Source organism: Plecotus auritus, assembly GCF_963455305.1.
Source record: "Plecotus auritus genome assembly, chromosome: 9".
NCBI classification, from domain to species: Eukaryota; Metazoa; Chordata; class Mammalia; order Chiroptera; family Vespertilionidae; genus Plecotus; species Plecotus auritus.
In genome coordinates, this window is record NC_137783.1 from 146,673,082 (window position 1) to 146,690,786 (window position 17,705).

The window sequence follows — 17,705 nt, forward strand, 5'->3', positions numbered from 1 at the left end:
TATGCTCTCACCCACTTACTTACCTGGTGATTCTCAGACCCTCTGGGCAGTAGATTCGCCAGGGGGACTTTTACAAAGTCCAGATGCCCAGATCTTGCCCTAGACCCATTAAATCAGAGTCTTGAGGATGGGAGCCTTTTGTCAGTAACTTGCTGCCCTCCACCCTCTTGGCCAGAGGATGGGGTTTGCCAGGAGGCACCCAGGGAGCCGAGCCACAGCTGCAGGGACGAACAGTCAGGCGTGTGGAGAGGAGTGAGGACCTTGGGGTCGGGGACATGCTCTTTCCCAGTGGAGATCTCCAATTCCAGGGGTGCCACTGTCCCTGCTCAGATAGAAGCCACACACCATCGCTGTGGCTGTCATGGGAGAACTGGGCAGCTAATGAGCTCAAATCAAGCCCCCCGACATTGTATGTTAAAATGAAACAAAGATGCAAGGCTATTTCTTCATTCTCTAAGTGTTGGCCGAGCACCTGTTATGCAGTAGATCCTGGGCAGGATGTCGGGGACACCGTGGAACGAAGTACCAAACTCTCAGAAGCTGTAGAGTGAAGATAAATTGGATAAATGAATGACTTGGTTCTGCCATACATTGAATGACCCTTTACCTGCCAAATTAAAACCTGCATATTTCTCCCCCCTCGGGGTCAGCCGTGTCCAGATGGGAGGAAGCTGGCCCCCAGGAGAGGCCCTTGCGTTCCCAGGCCTGAGGAGGATGGACGGGCGCCACTTGTCCCAGAACCGAGGGGCCCGCAGGTGCCTGGGGCTGCTTCACCCATCCTTTCTCAGCATTGTGGCCGCACACAATGATGGGAGCTTCCTGCCCGGGCTGGGGGGATATTGAAAAGACTTGACTCGGGCAGAAACACAGCACAGGACGTGGGGCCCTGAGACCCCACAGCCCAGGCCCTGGCTCAGCTCACAGACTGTGGAGTCAAACAGCCTGGTTTCAAATGCAGACCATTGCCCAGCCACCTGACCTTGGCTAGTGAACAACCGCTGGGTGGACCGCGGCCTCCCTGTGAGCAGGCAGATGTGTGGGGTCAGTGAGTGTTTGTTTACCGGACGAGCCTCCATTTTTTCATCTGTAAAATGGGGATAATGTGGCCCCCAGCATGTTAAGCATCACATCAAATCCTATTTCTAGGGAAGTGAATGCTTAGCACATAGCGAGTGCTCGGCGGGTGATGGTGGTGGTGCTTCTGCTTGATGCGATGGGGATTGAGGCAGCGTCCTTACTGAAGTACCTGGGCCTTTGCACAAGACCGCACAGGGGCATCCCCTGCGTCTGGCACTGGTTGTGGGCGGCTGGGAGAGGAGGCCCAGAGGGATTCCCGTGGTCAAAGAGCTGGGGCGAGGCCCGTGGGGTGGTGGAGAGAGTGGGGATGTGGAAAAAGAAACCACATTCGCCTGCACTCTGGAGGGCGGGCCCGCCAGGTGTTTCGTTCAGCTGTGTAGGCAAGACCGAAAGTGAAAGGGAAACCAAGCCATGGCGTGTCTAGGTGACAGCTTCCACCTCCGCCCAGCGCAGACGGTAATTAGAAGGCTTTAGCTGCAAGCATGCTTGGGAGAATGTGGGCTGGGAACTCAGACTTTGTTTTCTCTTTCCTCTGCTCCCTCCTGCCCGCCCCCCCGCAGGTGACCTGGTATCCCGAGCCATGCACCACATGCAGGGCCGCCGCCCCCTGTGTCCTGGCTCCAGCCCCGCTCGGCAGGCCCGCCAGCCACCCCAGCCCATCACCTGGTCCCCTGACGCCCTCCACACGCTCTACTACTTCCTGCGGTGCCCACAGATGGAGTCCATGGAGAACCCCAACCTGGACCCCCCGAGAATGGCCCTGAACAATGAGCGGTAGGATCTTCCTTGGGCTGCACCCATGGTGGGCCGGGTGGCACCGGGTGGGCTGGGATGCAGATGGGAATGCCTGGCCCAGGAGGCAGGGGGATGGTTTGCCCTGGGCTGATGTACCGGGGTCAGTGAATGTGGGCTTTGGCCTTGGTCTCAGGTCTGCCGGCTCTAGCGCCCACTTCCCGGACTCTTGAGAAATTCAGTTGCCTCTTTTCCAAAATGGGGTGTTCACACCTCCCGGGAAAGGTGGTGGTGAGAAGCACGTGAGCCGGTGCTCTGAGGAAAAGCACTGAGGACAGTGGGTGGTAACTGGCTCTCATCAGCGGTAGCTGCCACCTCTTTTGACAAAAGTGATGTCACTGTTAGGGGTTTTAGGCATGTTTTTTGCTCCATCCACTCATTTTACAGACAAGACCTTACGGCTCTGGCAGGTGACCCGATCTCCAGGAGCCTAGTAGTTGAAGAGCCCCAGGATCCAGGCCTGCTAGCTGCCAGTCTAGTGTTTTCTCTATGGCATTCCAGCCCTTTCCTGGCCTGAGGCAGGGAGCCCTGGGGCAGGGAGACGTAGAGCAGGGAGGCCTGGGCAGGGAGGCCTGGGTAAGGAGGCCTGGGCAGGGAGGCCTGGGCAGGGAGGCCTGGGTAAGGAGGCCTGGGTAAGGAGGCCTGGGCAGGGAGGCCTAGGGCAGGGAGGCCTGGGCAGGGAGGCCTGGGCAGGGAGGCCTGGGTAAGGAGGCCTGGGCAGGGAGGCCTAGGGCAGGGAGGCCTGGGCAGGGAGGCCTGGGTAAGGAGGCCTGGGCAGGGAGGCCTGGGCAGGGAGGCCTGGGTAAGGAGGCCTGGGCAGGGAGGCCTGGGTAAGGAGGCCTGGGCAGGGAGGCCTGGGCAGGGAGGCCTGGGTAAGGAGGCCTGGGCAGGGAGGCCTAGGGCAGGGAGGCCTGGGCAGGGAGGCCTGGGTAAGGAGGCCTGGGCAGGGAGGCCTGGGCAGGGAGGCCTGGGTAAGGAGGCCTGGGCAGGGAGGCCTGGGTAAGGAGGCCTGGGCAGGGAGGCCTGGGCAGGGAGGCCTGGGTAAGGAGGCCTGGGCAGGGAGGCCTAGGGCATGGAGGCCTGGGTAAGGAGGCCTGGGCAGGGAGGCCTGGGTAAGGAGGCCTGGGCAGGGATGCCTGGGCAGGGAGGCCTGGGCAGGGAGGCCTAGGGCAGGGAGGCCTGGGCAGGGAGGCCTGGGCAGGGAGGCCTGGGTAAGGAGGCCTGGGCAGGGAGGCCTGGGTAAGGAGGCCTGGGTAAGGAGGCCTGGGCAGGGAGGCCTAGGGCAGGGAGGCCTGGGCAGGGAGGCCTGGGTAAGGAGGCCTGGGCAGGGAGGCCTAGGGCAGGGAGGCCTGGGCAGGGAGGCCTGGGTAAGGAGGCCTGGGCAGGGAGGCCTAGGGCAGGGAGGCCTGGGTAAGGAGGCCTGGGCAGGGAGGCCTGGGCAGGGAGGCCTGGGTAAGGAGGCCTGGGCAGGGAGGCCTAGGGCAGGGAGGCCTGGGCAGGGAGGCCTGGGCAAGGAGGCCTGGGCAGGGAGGCCTGGGTAAGGAGGCCTGGGCAGGGAGGCCTGGGTAAGGAGGCCTGGGTAAGGAGGCCTGGGCAGGGAGGCCTGGGTAAGGAGGCCTGGGTAAGGAGGCCTGGGCAGGGAGGCCTAGGGCAGGGAGGCCTGGGGCAGGGAGGCCTGGGGCAGGGAGGCCTGGGCAGGGAGGCCTGGGTAAGGAGGCCTGGGCAGGGAGGCCTAGGGCAGGGAGGCCTGGGCAGGGAGGCCTGGGTAAGGAGGCCTGGGTAAGGAGGCCTAGGATAGGGAGGCCTGGGCAGGGAGACCTAGAGCAGGGAGGCCTGGGCAGGGAGGCCTGGTGCAGGGAGGCCTGGGCATGGAGGCCTGGGTAAGGAGGCCTGGGCAGGGAGGCCTAGGGCAGGGAGGCCTGGGCAGGGAGGCCTGGGCAGTGCCGCTCTGAACAGATACACAGGTTGTGTGCTGCACAGGGGGCCCAGTGAGGGGCGTGAGTGCGGACGCACGTGGGGCCATGTCAGCCTGAAGACAGGACACCTCTCTCATTGATGTCCCCAGTAGTCTTTCTTCTCTGATGTAGTATGACATTTCTTAAAATGTGGTCTCAAGTGTTCTCTGGGCTGGGAATACTGCTACTAATACAATTGCTAATACCGCTATCGATATTACTTATTTAACCACTGCTACTAACAATAATAATTAATAATGCAATGACTTACAAACGCCGCTGCTAATTAGGGCTAGCATCACAGAGCACAAATAGAGACAGACAGCATCTTAAGCGCTTCACTTACTAACTCGCGTTTCTCCCACACGTCTGTGGATCCGCGGGGAAGGGGTGTAAGGGTCATGAACAGTGGCTTATGTGATGGGGTCTGCAGCCTAACGAGGGAGGCAAAAGACAAGAGAGAAGGGAACAAATGAGCACAGACCAGCAGACGCTGGCAGAGGAGGCTGGTTGCACGGTAATATCCCAGGTCGGCCCTCAGACCCTGCCGCCGGCCCGATCCAGTCCGGCTCCGCTGCTGAATAGTAGATGGGCGTGTCGTCTGGCTTCCGTGCCTCGGCCTATTCCTCGTAGCATGAGAATAATAGTGCCGCCTCCGGGGCATTGTGGGGTTCATTGAGTTAATGCACGTGAAGCACTTAGACTCGTAAGCGCCCGGCGCACAGTATGTCAGCTGTCATCATCTTCGCCGTCATCGTATTCAGGAGGATGTTCGGGAAGGCTGGAGCAGGGGGTGGCATCGGGACCGGCTGGGACTGTAACTGGGCCTAGGAGACAGCCACAGGCAGGCTGGCATGAGCAGTGAAAGTCCCAGAAGGACTTTGCTTGTTTCAAAGTGCATATTTCATGACAAATGGATCTACATTTTAAAAACACAAAAATTAGGTGTGGGTTGTTGTTTTTTAAAGTCATCACTAATAATTGTTTATCTAGGTAAATGCTTCTTGGGGGGCTTCGAGCATCCTCAGAGGCGCCCTGGCTGTGATCGGAGCAAGACTCCTTACCTCTGAGCCTGTTTCCTCCTGTGTGAGGTGGAGATCTGAGCAGTGCCTCCTTCCCTGGGGGAGTCCCCCGTCCTGGGGAAATGCCCCCGACACAAGTGAGGTACACAGCGTGGAGAGAGGCGCCCCTTTGTTTCTTTCTAGATGCAGGGGAGGGGGGTCCCCCATGAGCACTTCACATAACTAGGAGGCGCCCCGATAGGCCATGTGCTCAGTCTGAAGAAGGGGGCTTGTTAAGCTTTTGCTCAGCTTGCGAAAGTGTTTTCTTACAGATAATAGACATGATGGCACTGGTGGCTTTATTCTACTGCCTGTGGCTCCCTTAAATGCCATTTCAAGAAGATTTGCTACGTTAAGCTCTTTTCCTCGTCTCCTTTTTTGCATTAAATTTCCATCTGTTTGCCCAAAATGGCAGTAAAAGAAAGAAGAATAGCTGTTGGGTGAATTAAGGACTTGTTTGCATGTGGTCCCCAGACAGGCCCACCCAGTAAACCCTGGAGTGACTTGTTTGTGGTCTGCAGTGCACCCAGGAAGCTGTCCCTCCCGCTGCCAGTCATTCTCCATCACCCTCAGAGCACCTTCCTCCTCCTGAAATCACCTTGCTTATGTATTTGCTTTACTTACTTGTCTCTAGAACAGCCGTGGGCAAACTACGGCCCGCGGCCCGGATCCGGCTGTTCTATCCGGTTCTCTTGCTCTCCCCTCCGCTCCTTTACTTTGAATTTATATTAGTTCACACAAACACTCCATCCATGCTTTTGTTCCGGCCCTCCGGTCCAGTTTAAGAACCCATTGTGGCCCTCGAGTCAAAAAGTTTGCCCACCCCTGCTCTAGAATGTCAGTATCATGGGTTGGCCTTGTTCCCGCTGTGTCCTCAGCACGTAGAACAGTCCCTAGCACATAGTAGGGCAGTAAAATATTTTGTTCAGTTAGTGAGATAGGCTGTAGAGCCTAAATATTGGACGCTTTGGAGTCAATGACCATAATACAGGGTCTCTATGGGGTTATGTACTTTGGGGAAGTTCTTTAACTTCTGAGGCCTCGGTTTCCCCAGCTTTTTAAATGGAAAGTGGCTTGACCTACTTCCAAAGGTTTTTGTGGGATCAAATGAGGTCATGTATTTAAAGGACGTAGCACACAGAGTAAACTCTTCACACATGGCAGCTGCGATTGTTGGTGTAATTAGTTTCCACAAACCTATGGAAGCACTAGAATAACTAAATTTTGTTTAATGCATAAGTAATGCAAAAGCAGTGGTGACTTTAAATATCACAACCCCTCAAAGGCAGGTTTTCCCTCCCTCTCATATATGCCTTCTTCAGTCCCTGCCTTAATTCCCTCTTAACTCAGCCCTGGCAGTAGCCCAGCCAGAAGACGAGGTAGACCAGATGTCACAGAGGACGAATGCAATGAGGACTATTTTGGACAAACACATGTACAGACTTTAGATTTATCATAATGCACCACCCAAGGATTTCAAAGAACTGAAAACTGGATTTCATCCACCTATTGGTTCAGAGACCAAGGAGTGAGTGGAGCACTTTCTGAAGTGACTGGTGTCCTGGGCCCCAGGCCCCTCGCTAGTTGGTTTGTCCATAGACCTTCATGTGGTGGGCAGTCCTTGCTCAGTGTTAAGCTTGGGAGTGATGTGCTCTGGTTTATTTTTGCCTGGGATAGAAGCATCCAGACAAAGCTTTGCAGTTTATAAAGCACTTCAGATGCACAGCTGTCTAGCAGATCCTCACATTAGCTCTTGGAGGGAGCCATTGCTGTCACTCACAGGTGAGCAGACCGAGGCCTTGAGGAAGGGTCAGCAGGGAACCCAAGGGCACAGCAAGGAAGAGGCAGATCTGAGTGCAGGCAGGGAGGCCCGATTATAACAGCACAGTGAATTCACACGATCCAAGGTGACATACCCGCACACCTCCCAGGAGCAAGAGGCAAGATGCTGGAAGCCGGGTCTCTCGGTCAGCACCTCCTCTACCCGGCATGGCTGGTGCAGCTCGATCTCAGCTACTCCGAGCCTCTTCTCCAACAGACTTGAGTCCACTGGTCCTGGGAGGCCAGCCTGAGGGTGGGTCTCTATCTGTCCAGCATCCAAAAAGGAACAGGCCAGGGATTGGGGCAGACAAAGGAAGTGGCCATGCCAGGCATCGGGCTGGAGACGGGACAGGATCCTGGCCCAGCCACTGACAAGTGCCCTGGGAAGCTGCCCTCTGCATATGACTTCCTGTCCCATTGTGGGGCCCACCGGTCCTCACAGGGGGAACTGCCAGGCCCCAGGGCCTCATTCGTTTGGAGTGTTTTTATAACCCGGCAGCAACAATGCCCTTTGTCTGCAGTATTGCTGGAAAATCCCACTGCAGAGAACTGAACTTCCTTTCTTAAGGAAGGGCCCTTCGGAGGCTGAGCCGTTGGCTTTCCGGACATGAGGCTGGGGCAGGAGAGCTCCGGCGGCACCGGGTCAGGCTGGGCTGCCTCTGGCCCGCTCCTGCTTGCCTGACGGGCAGCTCTTAGCTGTTCCTCCTCCCACTAGACCAGCCGCCTCTGACAGCCGTCCGTGCCCCGCTTGCTACTTGAATATTTGAGATTTGGGGGAAGAAGGCTCTTCAGGGGTCCAGGTGCACCCTCTGACTTCGGGGCCCAGCCCAGCCTCCCGTTCCTGCTGACATCGGGGCTGATGTGGCTGTGGGTGCAGAAGCTGGAGTTTGGGCGGAGTGGACCCACTGAGGTGAGCCTTCTGTCCACCGCGCAGGCTCAGCATTTTGGGCGGGGCAGTGTGGTCTCATGAAAGACCCAAGAATCTTTTTTTTTTAAAGAGTCAGACAGATCACCATGGGCGAGCTCTGTGACCTCGGACATGTCTCCAAGCCTCTCGCAGCCTCAGTTTCCACGTTTGTAAAATGCAGACTAATGACAATTCCCGCCTCGCGGGGTGGATGCGTGAGAGGGTCCTGTGTGCGCAATGGCCTCATGCTTACTTGGCACATCCAGGCCCTCCACACGTCCCAGCAGGGGGCGCTGCTGCCCAGAAGCCCCTGCCGGGGTCCTGCCTGAGGCCGCGGCCGGGATGTGGGTGCAGAAAGCAGGGTCGGGGCCTGGGAGCCTGCACCGTCTTCTCCTCCTTCTCTGGTTGGTTGGGTCAAAGCCACTCGTTGCCATCAGGAATTTCCCCTTTTCACTGTGCATTTCTGATAGGCCTCCGGAGCCCCATGCCCCTGCCTCCTTCTAGAAGTTTCTGAAGACTCTTTACCTGACAGTGTGACTAGGTCATCTTTCTGCCTTGGACTGTGGGACGGGGGGAAGGTGGGTGCTGTGTGATTGCACTCAGTGAATCCAAACAGGAATTGCGATCCGGAAACCCTAAACAAAACGCTCAGCCTGTGGCACAGCAGGTGTCTGGGGGTAAATGAAGCAGCTAAGCCAGAGGGTCGGGCCTTGCACGCCTGCCTTGTTGGCAGAGGCGGGTGCTGGGGACAGCGCCCTTGGGAGGGCGTGCGTTTGAACAGTCGGAGGCCTTCTTCTGTCTGGCTTCCATATGGTGCGAGAGTGTGTGGTCTCTGCCAGCCACCACAGACGCTGGGCAGGCGGCAGGAGGCCGGTCTCCTGCACATGGCAGCGGTGACCCCGTAGGTGAGGTGTGGCCGGCAGGCGGGGGGAGCCGCACCCCAGCAGAGAGGAGAGAGGCCTGCTTTCACACCACGGCATTCCAGGTGTGTGGGCAGCAGCGATACCCAGCCTGCTGGACCAGCTGCTCGCCCGCCCAGCTGCTGTGCTGGGAACTTTGGCCTGAGAAGTGGGTCAGGGGCCCCGGACCTCACAGCTCCCAGGGCCCTCCCCGCCGTGTGAGAAAGGATGGGGGAGCTTGAGAAAGGGGGGAGGGGCAGCGGCCTGTGTGCCGTCTCCACTGGAATCTCTACCATCCCGCCCACATGAGATGCCACCCTGGAGTCAGGCCCAGTTACCAAACCATGGCTGTGTCCCCTCCACCGGGGCCCAAGGGCACAGGGACAGGTGCAGAACCACATCTGCCCTTTCCCTCCCTGCGAGGCTCGATCGCAGCATCCCCGCTGCCGTGCCTCCCAGAGACGGCCTCGCCACAGCCAGCCACGCTGCCCCAGGAGGCCGTGCCCCGGCAGGAAGTTCTCCCAGGAAATGCTCGTCTTTTTGTCTGGTTTTTCCTAAAGAGAACCACTTGCCAGCACCCAGGCCAACTCAAGCCTCCAAGAACGGAAGACAGAGCGGTTCCCCATTTCACGAGCTCAGGGGCCTGACTCAGAACTCTGGAGCCCTGCAGAGCATCTGGAGTAAGAGCAGACCCCCCCACCGGGAAAGGGGGGCAGCCGTGGGCACTGCCCCGGGAGGGAGACCTGTGCTGCACCTTTATACACTCGGAGATTGGATTTTTTATTTAATATATTTTATTGATTTTTTACAGAGAGGAAGGGAGAGGGATAGAGAGTCAGAAACATCGATGAGAGAGAAACATCGATCAGCTGCCTCCTGCACACCTCCTACTGGGCATGTGCCTGCAACCAAGGTACATGCCCTTGACTGGAATCGAACCTGGGACCCTTCAGTCCACAGGCGGACGCTCCATCCACTGAGCCAAACCGGTTAGGGCAAGGATTTCGAACGTGGGCTGCTGTGCTGAGGGCTGGGAAGCATGCCCTTAGCTGGAGGGAGAGTGGAGACCTACTCCAGGGTGGGTGGGCAGGGCCGGCCTCCCACTGCCTGACACTCCGGTGCCCTCACACCAGGGTGACCAGATGTCCCGTTTGCCTGAGACGGCTCTCATTACGACTGCTGTCCTGGTGGTGTTGGTAATAGCCTCCTTTCCCCTTGCAAAGGGGCCCATTTGGATGACAAATTATATAATCACTGTGCCTGATGCTCCTCACCCCTAAGGCAGTGGTCCTCAACCTTCCTAATGCCGCGACCCTTTACTACAGTTCCTCCTGTTGTGGTGGCCCCCAGCCATAAAATTATGTTCGTGTAAATATCCGTGTTTTCCGATGGTCTTAGGCTCTACAGCAGCGGTTCTCAACCTGTGGGTCGCGACCCCTTTCACAGGGGTCGCCTAAGACCATCGGAAAACACAGATATTTACTTTACGATTCATAACAGTAGCAAAATTCCATTACGATTCATAACAGTAGCAAAATTACAACAAAAATAATTTTATGGTTGGGGGTCCCCACAACAGGAGGAACTGTATTAAAGGGTTGCGGCATTAGGAAGATTGAGGACCACTGCCTAAGTGGAAGGCGAAGGGGCAGGTCCAGGCGTGGAGGGCAGGCCGATCAGCGCGGCTGAGCAGCAGTGGAGTGTACTGTTGAGGGCCGGGCGCTCCGCCTGGGATCACATCCCAGCTCGGCATGACCTCGGGCCGCTGGCTATGCCTCTCCGGCCTCAGTTTCCCCATGTGTCAGACCGGGACAGTAACAGCACCTGCTCCACACAGTGGACAGGAGGAGTAAATGAGCCCAGAGGTATACAAGGCTGAAAACGGAGCTAGGGACTCAGCAAATGCTCTGTGAACAGCAGTGGTTAGTGTTGGTCTGTTATTCCTGGGTGCCCAGGGGCCCGTCCAGGATGTCCCGATGGTCACACACGCGGCCTCCCGTTCCAGTGCTCACTTCGAGGCTCCACTGGGGCCTGAAGGGCAGTCCCTGGGAACAGGCAGGGAAGTCGCAGGCAGCTGGTCCCGGCTTGGCTGTATTCTAAATTTATATCCATGTGCGTATGTGGACAAGTGAGGTTTATCTACTGCCTCTAATCTGTACCAGATGAGCTTTAATAAGAAAAGTGTATTCTCCCCACAGAAAGCCCTAAGCTCCGGCTCTAAGAGAAGTCACCTGTCCCCAAACGGGGATTGTGCCGGGGGCGGGGGGGGGGGGGGTAGCTCCAGGCTCTGAGGCAGCGGCTGCTGGAGGAGATAGGCCTGGGGGTCAGTAGGAAGATGCCTGCCCAGCTCTGACGCCAGCTGAGCCAAACCATTCTGGTTTGACCAACTCTAGAAAAATAATCAGTCCAAGATGTGAACTGGACTAGAATCACTTCCTTTGTTCTGGGCGTACAGCCTGACTTCAGTGGGACAACGTTGGTTTCGTTCTCTGCCCATGTTTCGGCTCGGTGTTAGGCCGCGGTGGCTCTCTGGACCCTGATCTTCCCAGAGAAGCCTCTGCCTGTGCCATCATTTGATTGGGGACAGTGTGGCATCGTTGCAGGCTCCGCCACCCAGCCCCGGCCCAGAGAGCACGGCAGGGAGGGGCGTGGGAGCAGCTAGATCCGTGAGAAGGTGATTGCAGTGGGCAGTCACCCCCAGGGCTTGCAGTGGCTCCCACTGAAGGTGGGGCCAAGTCATCGGAAGAATTTCAGGAGACATCCTGGCCACCCCCTCCCTTGATCTTCATCTGCAGCCGCCTTGCTGGTCCCTGTGCGATTCTAAGTGTGCTCATAGCTCGGGCTGGGCTTAGATGGTGATGGGGAAACCTTGTCAGGGAGCCAGCCTTAGGCATCCTGGACCTCCCCAAACCCTCCTGGCCTGGGAGCCAGGCCCGCCCGCACCCCAGAGCCCTCTGTGCTCCCAGCCAAAGGTGGGAGTTAAGAAACCACAGCCCAGTTTTCTCAGGGCTGAGCTCCGCCAGGTCTCGAGGCCCTGCCCAGCCAGTGGGCACATCCAGGGCCTGCCCGAGTATCCTACGCACGTCCTGGTGGGCGGGCACAGAGGGCACATAGCTGCTGGCCCAGACTCAGCCTGTGGGTGGGGGATAGAGGCACGGGGCCTTATGCCTGGGGCTTGCGTGGCCCATCTGCCAACCTGACTCTTTCCCCCAGGCCCCTGCCCACCTCCCCAAAGAACAGAGCCTCCTTTGAGCTGGAAATCGGAGGCGTTTCCTGTTCTGTGTTGTTAAGACACCGCTTATAGGACTGTAATCCCAATAAATCATATGCTTGCTGAGTGGGGCAGGGTTTATTTTTTTTTTCCAGGCTGCAGGGACCTCTTAAAACCAAGGCCTTAAGAAGTTTATTCTCTTTCCATTTTTTTAAGAGGGAAAATGGCTTTTGCAGACCTGGGCCTGTTGAAGGGCCTTACGAGGCCATTGGCTTGAGAGACTCAGGCTCATCGAAACGATTAATTTAAAGAGAGATGAAGAGAAACCAAGTCGTGACATGAGGGTCTGGTCTCCCTGTTGCTGCTGAGCCTGCTCTGTGACCTTGGGCGAACTGGCTTGTGACCTTCAAGGCTGGGTCTCTGTTTCCTCCTCTCACCCTCTGCATGTCGAAGATTCTTCTTCATCTGAGTACTTCCTGGATTCCCACCCCCATGGCAATAGCTGCCTTTTTATGCACAAACACAAACGCTCCCAGTCGATCCCCTTTTAAGTGGCTCTGTTTGTCATAGCCGGGACTGAGCAGATGTGTTTGCATGAACGCGTGGGGCTTGTAGGTTAGGTCGACAGCAGCTCTTGGTGCACACAGGAGGTGCAGGCCCCACGCAGTCCTGCCACGCCCACCCCACCAGCACCTCACAAGCTCAGGACCCTCAGCCCGAGGTGGGTCCTTCCCCGGTACGGGGTTCTTGGTGGCCAAGGCCACGCGCCTGCACCACCAGCAGTGGTTTCCAGATCACAGTCCACATCGCGGTCACGTTTGTTTTCTCCCCGTTCTGAGGTGGATGGTGTGGGTGGTGGGCAGCTCGCTTGCAGGCTTTCGCTGTTTATACTTGCTGGGGGCCTGCAGGGACAGAATTGGCTGGGCCTGAAGAGGCTGGAGCTGAGGCACTCAGTAGGACCAGATTCCCATAACCTTTTTTTGTTGTTACTGTTATGTACTTTGTCTATCACTAGACTCTAAAATAGCAATAATAGTTAATCTTTACCGAGAACTGAGCGTGTGCCAAACGCTCTACTGAACACCTCATAGACGTGTTTCTTGTGAGGCGGTCCTAGGAGCTGTACCCGTTTTGCAGATGGGGAACTGAGGCTGAGAGGGTGAGGGAACCTGCACAGGGTCAGTTTAATTCAGTGGCCGTGCACTGGATTCCCCCAGGAGTCTCCCTGCAGATCCCATGCTCTTGGTCACTGGACAGTCTGTGAAGTAACAGCAGAAGCGTTCTACAACGGAAAATAGAAACACTGTCCTCCTGAAAACCAAAAGGTGTGGGTTCCATTCCTGATCAGGGCACACACCTAGGTTACAGGTTCGATCCCCGGTTGGGGCGTATACAGGCGGCAACTGATCGAAGCTTCTCTCTCACATCGGTTTCTCCCCCCATCCCTTTCTTCCTCTCTAAAAATCAATGAACATATCCGTGGGTGAAAAACACCCTTCTTTAATAGAAAAAGAGGCCAAGGAGAGTGATGATCTGCCGAGCCAGTTCGCTGGGCACTGGAACTTTTTCCCAGTGAGGATGCGGCAGAGAAGGCGTGTAGGACTCTCAGATCCCGGCCAGGAGTGTGTGTGCCATGCTCGTGCGCCATTCCAGGACTGGCCAGACCGCATGCCCACAAGGCCTGAGTCCAGCCCCACACCCACTGCTCCTGCCAGGCCAGGGCAGCCTGTCTCAGGGATCTGGCAGCAGTCCCCAATGGGGCCGGGGAGCCCTGGGGTGTCAGAGACTTTCTGGGAGCTCACAGGGCCAAGATTATTTGCATTATAACTTGTTACTTGCCTTTTACGCCCAATGTCTTACGAGGGCCCAGGAGAGTTTCCTGGAGGCGTGTGACACGCTGTTACAGTTACTTCTCACTGACGTCTGCTGGGATCTGAGCTTGTGTATTCAGATGTTGTAACATTTTCTCAGTTTTAATTTCTGGTACAGTAGTTATCAATAGACTAACATGCACAAACAAAAGCTCTTGAGGGGCCCCAATCGTTTGTGAGAGAGAGGGGGACCCTGAGACGGAAGCTCCGGGAGCGGCTGCTCCGAGGTGCCAGACTGCTCTCGGGCCCTGGCTCTGCAGACACCTGCACTCTGGCACAGCCGAGGGGAAGGCAGACAGGGACACAGCCTTTTTCTTTGGGAGGGAGCACAGCGGAGAGACGCTGGGGACGATGCAAACATCAGCCCTTCCCAGCCTTGCTCCTCCGGGGCCCTTTCACCCTGGAGTTAGGGCGCAGCTGCGGCCCAGGGAGTTTTTATGGGGATTTTCCAGAATGTCCAGTAAAGCAGGCCAGCGCTTCTCAGCGTGCCCAGTGGGCTTAAAATTACTGGAAAGGAAGTAGTGACCAGGAACCCACAGGCCAAAGGTAGCACATTACCGAGAAAGTCCATGAATTGCTTGTCATTTTACTTTCCCATGGACCACAGGCCCGGGGGCGGGGAGGCCAAGGAGAAAGGCCTGAAGAGGTCAGTTTCGGGGCTGGTGGCTTTGTTTGTGGGCAGGCGGCCACCAGCCCCCACCCTGAGGCAGAGGAACCACCTTGACCCGGGGGGTTCGGCACGTTGGGAATATTCATCCATGTTCAGTTCAGGAAGCAGAAACCACCCTAGGTGTTTTGAGCAGGAAGAGATTTAACGCAGGGAATTGGGCACCAACAGAATTACTGGAATGGCTCAAGGAGCAGGCTCGAGGCTGAGCCTCCAGGAGTGACTCCGAGGAGGACACAGAGCTTGTCCGCGGGTGGGGAACTAGAGGCCACATGAGCCCGTCCCCAGTGTCTGCCACCGAGGCTATCGATGCTGAGTTCTTTTCATGTGCCAAGCTCTGAGGGGCCCGAAACAGAAGGAATCGCGGCGCCATCTGACGAGACTTCATGACTTCCCAAGTTCCCTCTTGGATTTCCCCGAGTGCGGCTGGGAGATGCCACCTGAGCGGCTGCACCTGGGGCTTTGTCTTGGCTGATGGCCACCATAGGGAAGGGTGGGTGGCAGATCCACCAACTCTCCTCTTACTTACACTTCATTCCCCGGTGCTGGTGGTTTCCGTGAAACCATCCCCGTGGATAAAAAGGACCGATACATACAAGGGTGCCGGTGAGCTTGCCTGGCAGCATTATCACGGAAGAACTATTTGGGGGGGATTCAAATGGGCACTTGTAATCCAACAGGTAATTCACAAATGGATTGTTGGTCCTTTTAGAATCTACACGTTCCCCGGGGATCCCTGGCTTCCCTCTCCGATGCGTGAGCACCGCGCTCTTGGAAATTACATGCCATTCTTTTCTGGGCAGAAACGGGGCTGGGCCCCCAACTGAGAACCTGGGTGCATTAGACTGAGATCCTGGTGCTCAGCCATACGCTGGTCCTTCAGCACATGTTTCCTGAGGACCTGTGTGTGCAGGCCCCGTGCTTGGCATGGCTTGGAGGAAGCAGAGATGAGGGAGGCTCTTCCCCGAGCGGGAGCGTCCAGTCAGGAAGCGGCACACTGGCTGTCGGAGGAGAGTTCTGAGGGATCTTGGAGCAGGAGGGGACTGCTTTCTTTGGAGACAGGGATCTGGGGAGGTTTCTGGAGCTGAGCCTGGGAGGATCAGTGGTACCTGGACGGGCAGAGGTGAGCTGGTTCGTGCTCAGGAGGAGGTAGGGACGGGTCGGTGGGCTTCGGAACTCTGAGTGCCCATGGTCTGGTGTGCCCTAGTGAAAGGCAGGAGCCTGGGCCTGACTCTCTCTCTCTGCTGCCTCGCAGGCCCTTCATGCTGCTGCCGCCTCTGATGGAGTGGATGCGCGTGGCCATCACCTACGCAGAGCACCGGCGCAGCCTCACCGTGGACAGCAGCGACATCCGGCAGGCGGCCCGGCTGCTGCTGCCCGGCCTGGACTGCGAGCCGCGGCAGCTCAAGTATGGGCTCGGGGGGAGCGGGCAGGGGGCCCCCGCTCCCTGGCCACCAACCCCGGCCACCCCCTCCCTTGTCCCCTGGAGGTGGGAGGGGCAGCGCAGACACTGGGCCTGTCAGCTGTCGCTCTGGCCTTGGCTGCTCCCTGGTGCCTCTCCTGCAGCCGTGGGCCTGGTGCCCCGCGCACCTGGGGTTCGGGCAGGCGAGCTCCCGCCATCTGGCTCTCTGGGATGTTCGGGGGTGGCGGAAGCGGGTCCTCTCCTCTCTTCCGCAATGGCCATTTTCTTGAGCACTTCCTAGTGCAGGCACTGCGCGGAGCCTTCCTTTCTGTGTGCATTACTGGGTCTGAGGACAGCTGTAGAGAAGAAAGGGCCATTGTAACGCTCACACTACCGGGAGGGAAACTGAGATGATTTGCCCCGAAACACCCAGTCAGCCAGCTGGCTGTGCCCCGATTTGAACGCAGGTCCAGGTGGCCCCAGCGCGGGCTCCTCATCCCCTTCCCGCTGTGCCTCTCTTGGGTGGGTCTCCAGGGCCCGGGGAGGTCCGTGTGGCCACGCTTGGCCCGGGAGAGCCTTGCAGCTTTTGTTGCTGTTTTTGACCGGCCCAGACCCTAGTTATGGCCTCTGTCTTCCTGGCGAATGCCCGATCTCCTTCTGGAAGTTAAAGTCTCGGCACTGTGGCCTCACACGGCTGCAGGCCGAGCCGCCCCTGGGAGCCCACGGGGCCCTGGGGAGACGCTGGGTTTCCTGGGAGTTCCCGTGGTTGGGGGGCTCGATTGTAGTGGGGCTCTGGCAGCTCGCTCCCATTTCAGTCCTTCTGGCCTCACCAAGAAGCCTCGAGGGGAAGTGTAATGCTAAGAATCGGGACTTGGCCACCACACCACACTAGGGGCCCAGTGAGGCCTCTCCGTGGCCCCGGCCCAGCCAGGCTCCTCGGGCAGCCCCGGTAGATCCTTCTAAAGGGCACTGTTTCCTGGCCATGGACCGCTCCCCGGAGCTCCGAGCACGTCTGTGACACGGCCGTAGACCAGCAGAAGTGTGTGTGCTCGTGTCACTGAGCACCCCCAGGCCAGTCACTGCTGCTCCGCCGGCAAGTCCCGGTCCTTCCCACCCATCCCGTCCGCCTGCCGCACATCCGCCGGGCACAGCTGTGTCGCAGCTCCTTGCGAGGCGGTGTCCCAGCAGAGCGTCCACACACGGTCACGCTCACACACGTCCGTCTCTCCTGCGCAGACCCGAGTGCTGCTTCAGTTCCTTCCGGAGGCTGGATGCCCGAGCGGCTACCGAAAAGTTCAGCCAGGACCTGGGCTTCCGCATGCTCAACTGCGGGAGGACGGACCTCATCCACCAGGCGATCGCGGCCCTGGGCCCGGACGGGGTCAACACCATGGACGACCAGGTGCGTTCGGAGAGCTCCTCTGTGCAGGCAGCTTGGGGGGACGGGGGGAGGGGGGGGGCTTCCTCTCGAGGCCCAGCCTGTGGCTTCAGACACACCTGGGCTTGGGCGCCACGTCACAGCGTGGCCTTGGGACAAGCTCCCCTCGGAGCCTCCATTCCCGCCCCTCCGCCACGGGGATAACGGCGCCTGCCCCATGGGTTAGGGGTTACGGTGCGCCTTGGCCTCTGGACATGGTCCGTGCTCAGTAAGCAGTCGTTCTGGGTTTTGTTGTCCACATGGGGGCGACGATGATGACCCGTGGGGTCTATTAATCAGCCTCTTTCGGTTTAGCCGCTTTACGTTCCTGAAGTAGAAAAGGGAGTTTCTCCTCACAGGGCTCCGAGCCTGCTTTAAACTCCAAATCGTGTACAGATGTGTGGAGGAGAAAAGCCAGGCGTGTGTGTGTGTCCGGGGCGGGGCGGGGGGGGGGACGGGAATAAAAGCCAAATTTCTGAGTTGGCTTTCTCCGAAGGCCCGGTCCGGTGTGTCCCTCGGCCTTGGTATTTATACAGTGATCTGTGGGTAAACAGCCCTCTTGCCCGTGATTAATCTCAGGCCATTTCTGTATCTCTGGGCACGAGGCAAGGATTTATGAGGCAAG

At 57.9% G+C, this 17,705-nt stretch overlaps 1 protein-coding gene across 1 annotated transcript in view; it reads left to right on the top strand.

Moving 5' to 3' along the window:
• ABTB2 (ankyrin repeat and BTB domain containing 2) overlaps positions 1-17,705 on the top strand; it is a 146,241-nt gene that overhangs the window by 114,265 nt on the left and 14,271 nt on the right. Inside the window, exons 3-5 of the mRNA XM_080688102.1 lie at positions 1,638-1,851; positions 15,517-15,669; positions 16,900-17,065. Of these exons, the coding sequence (XP_080544228.1) occupies positions 1,638-1,851; positions 15,517-15,669; positions 16,900-17,065 (533 nt within the window). The remainder of the gene's footprint in view (positions 1-1,637; positions 1,852-15,516; positions 15,670-16,899; positions 17,066-17,705) is intronic.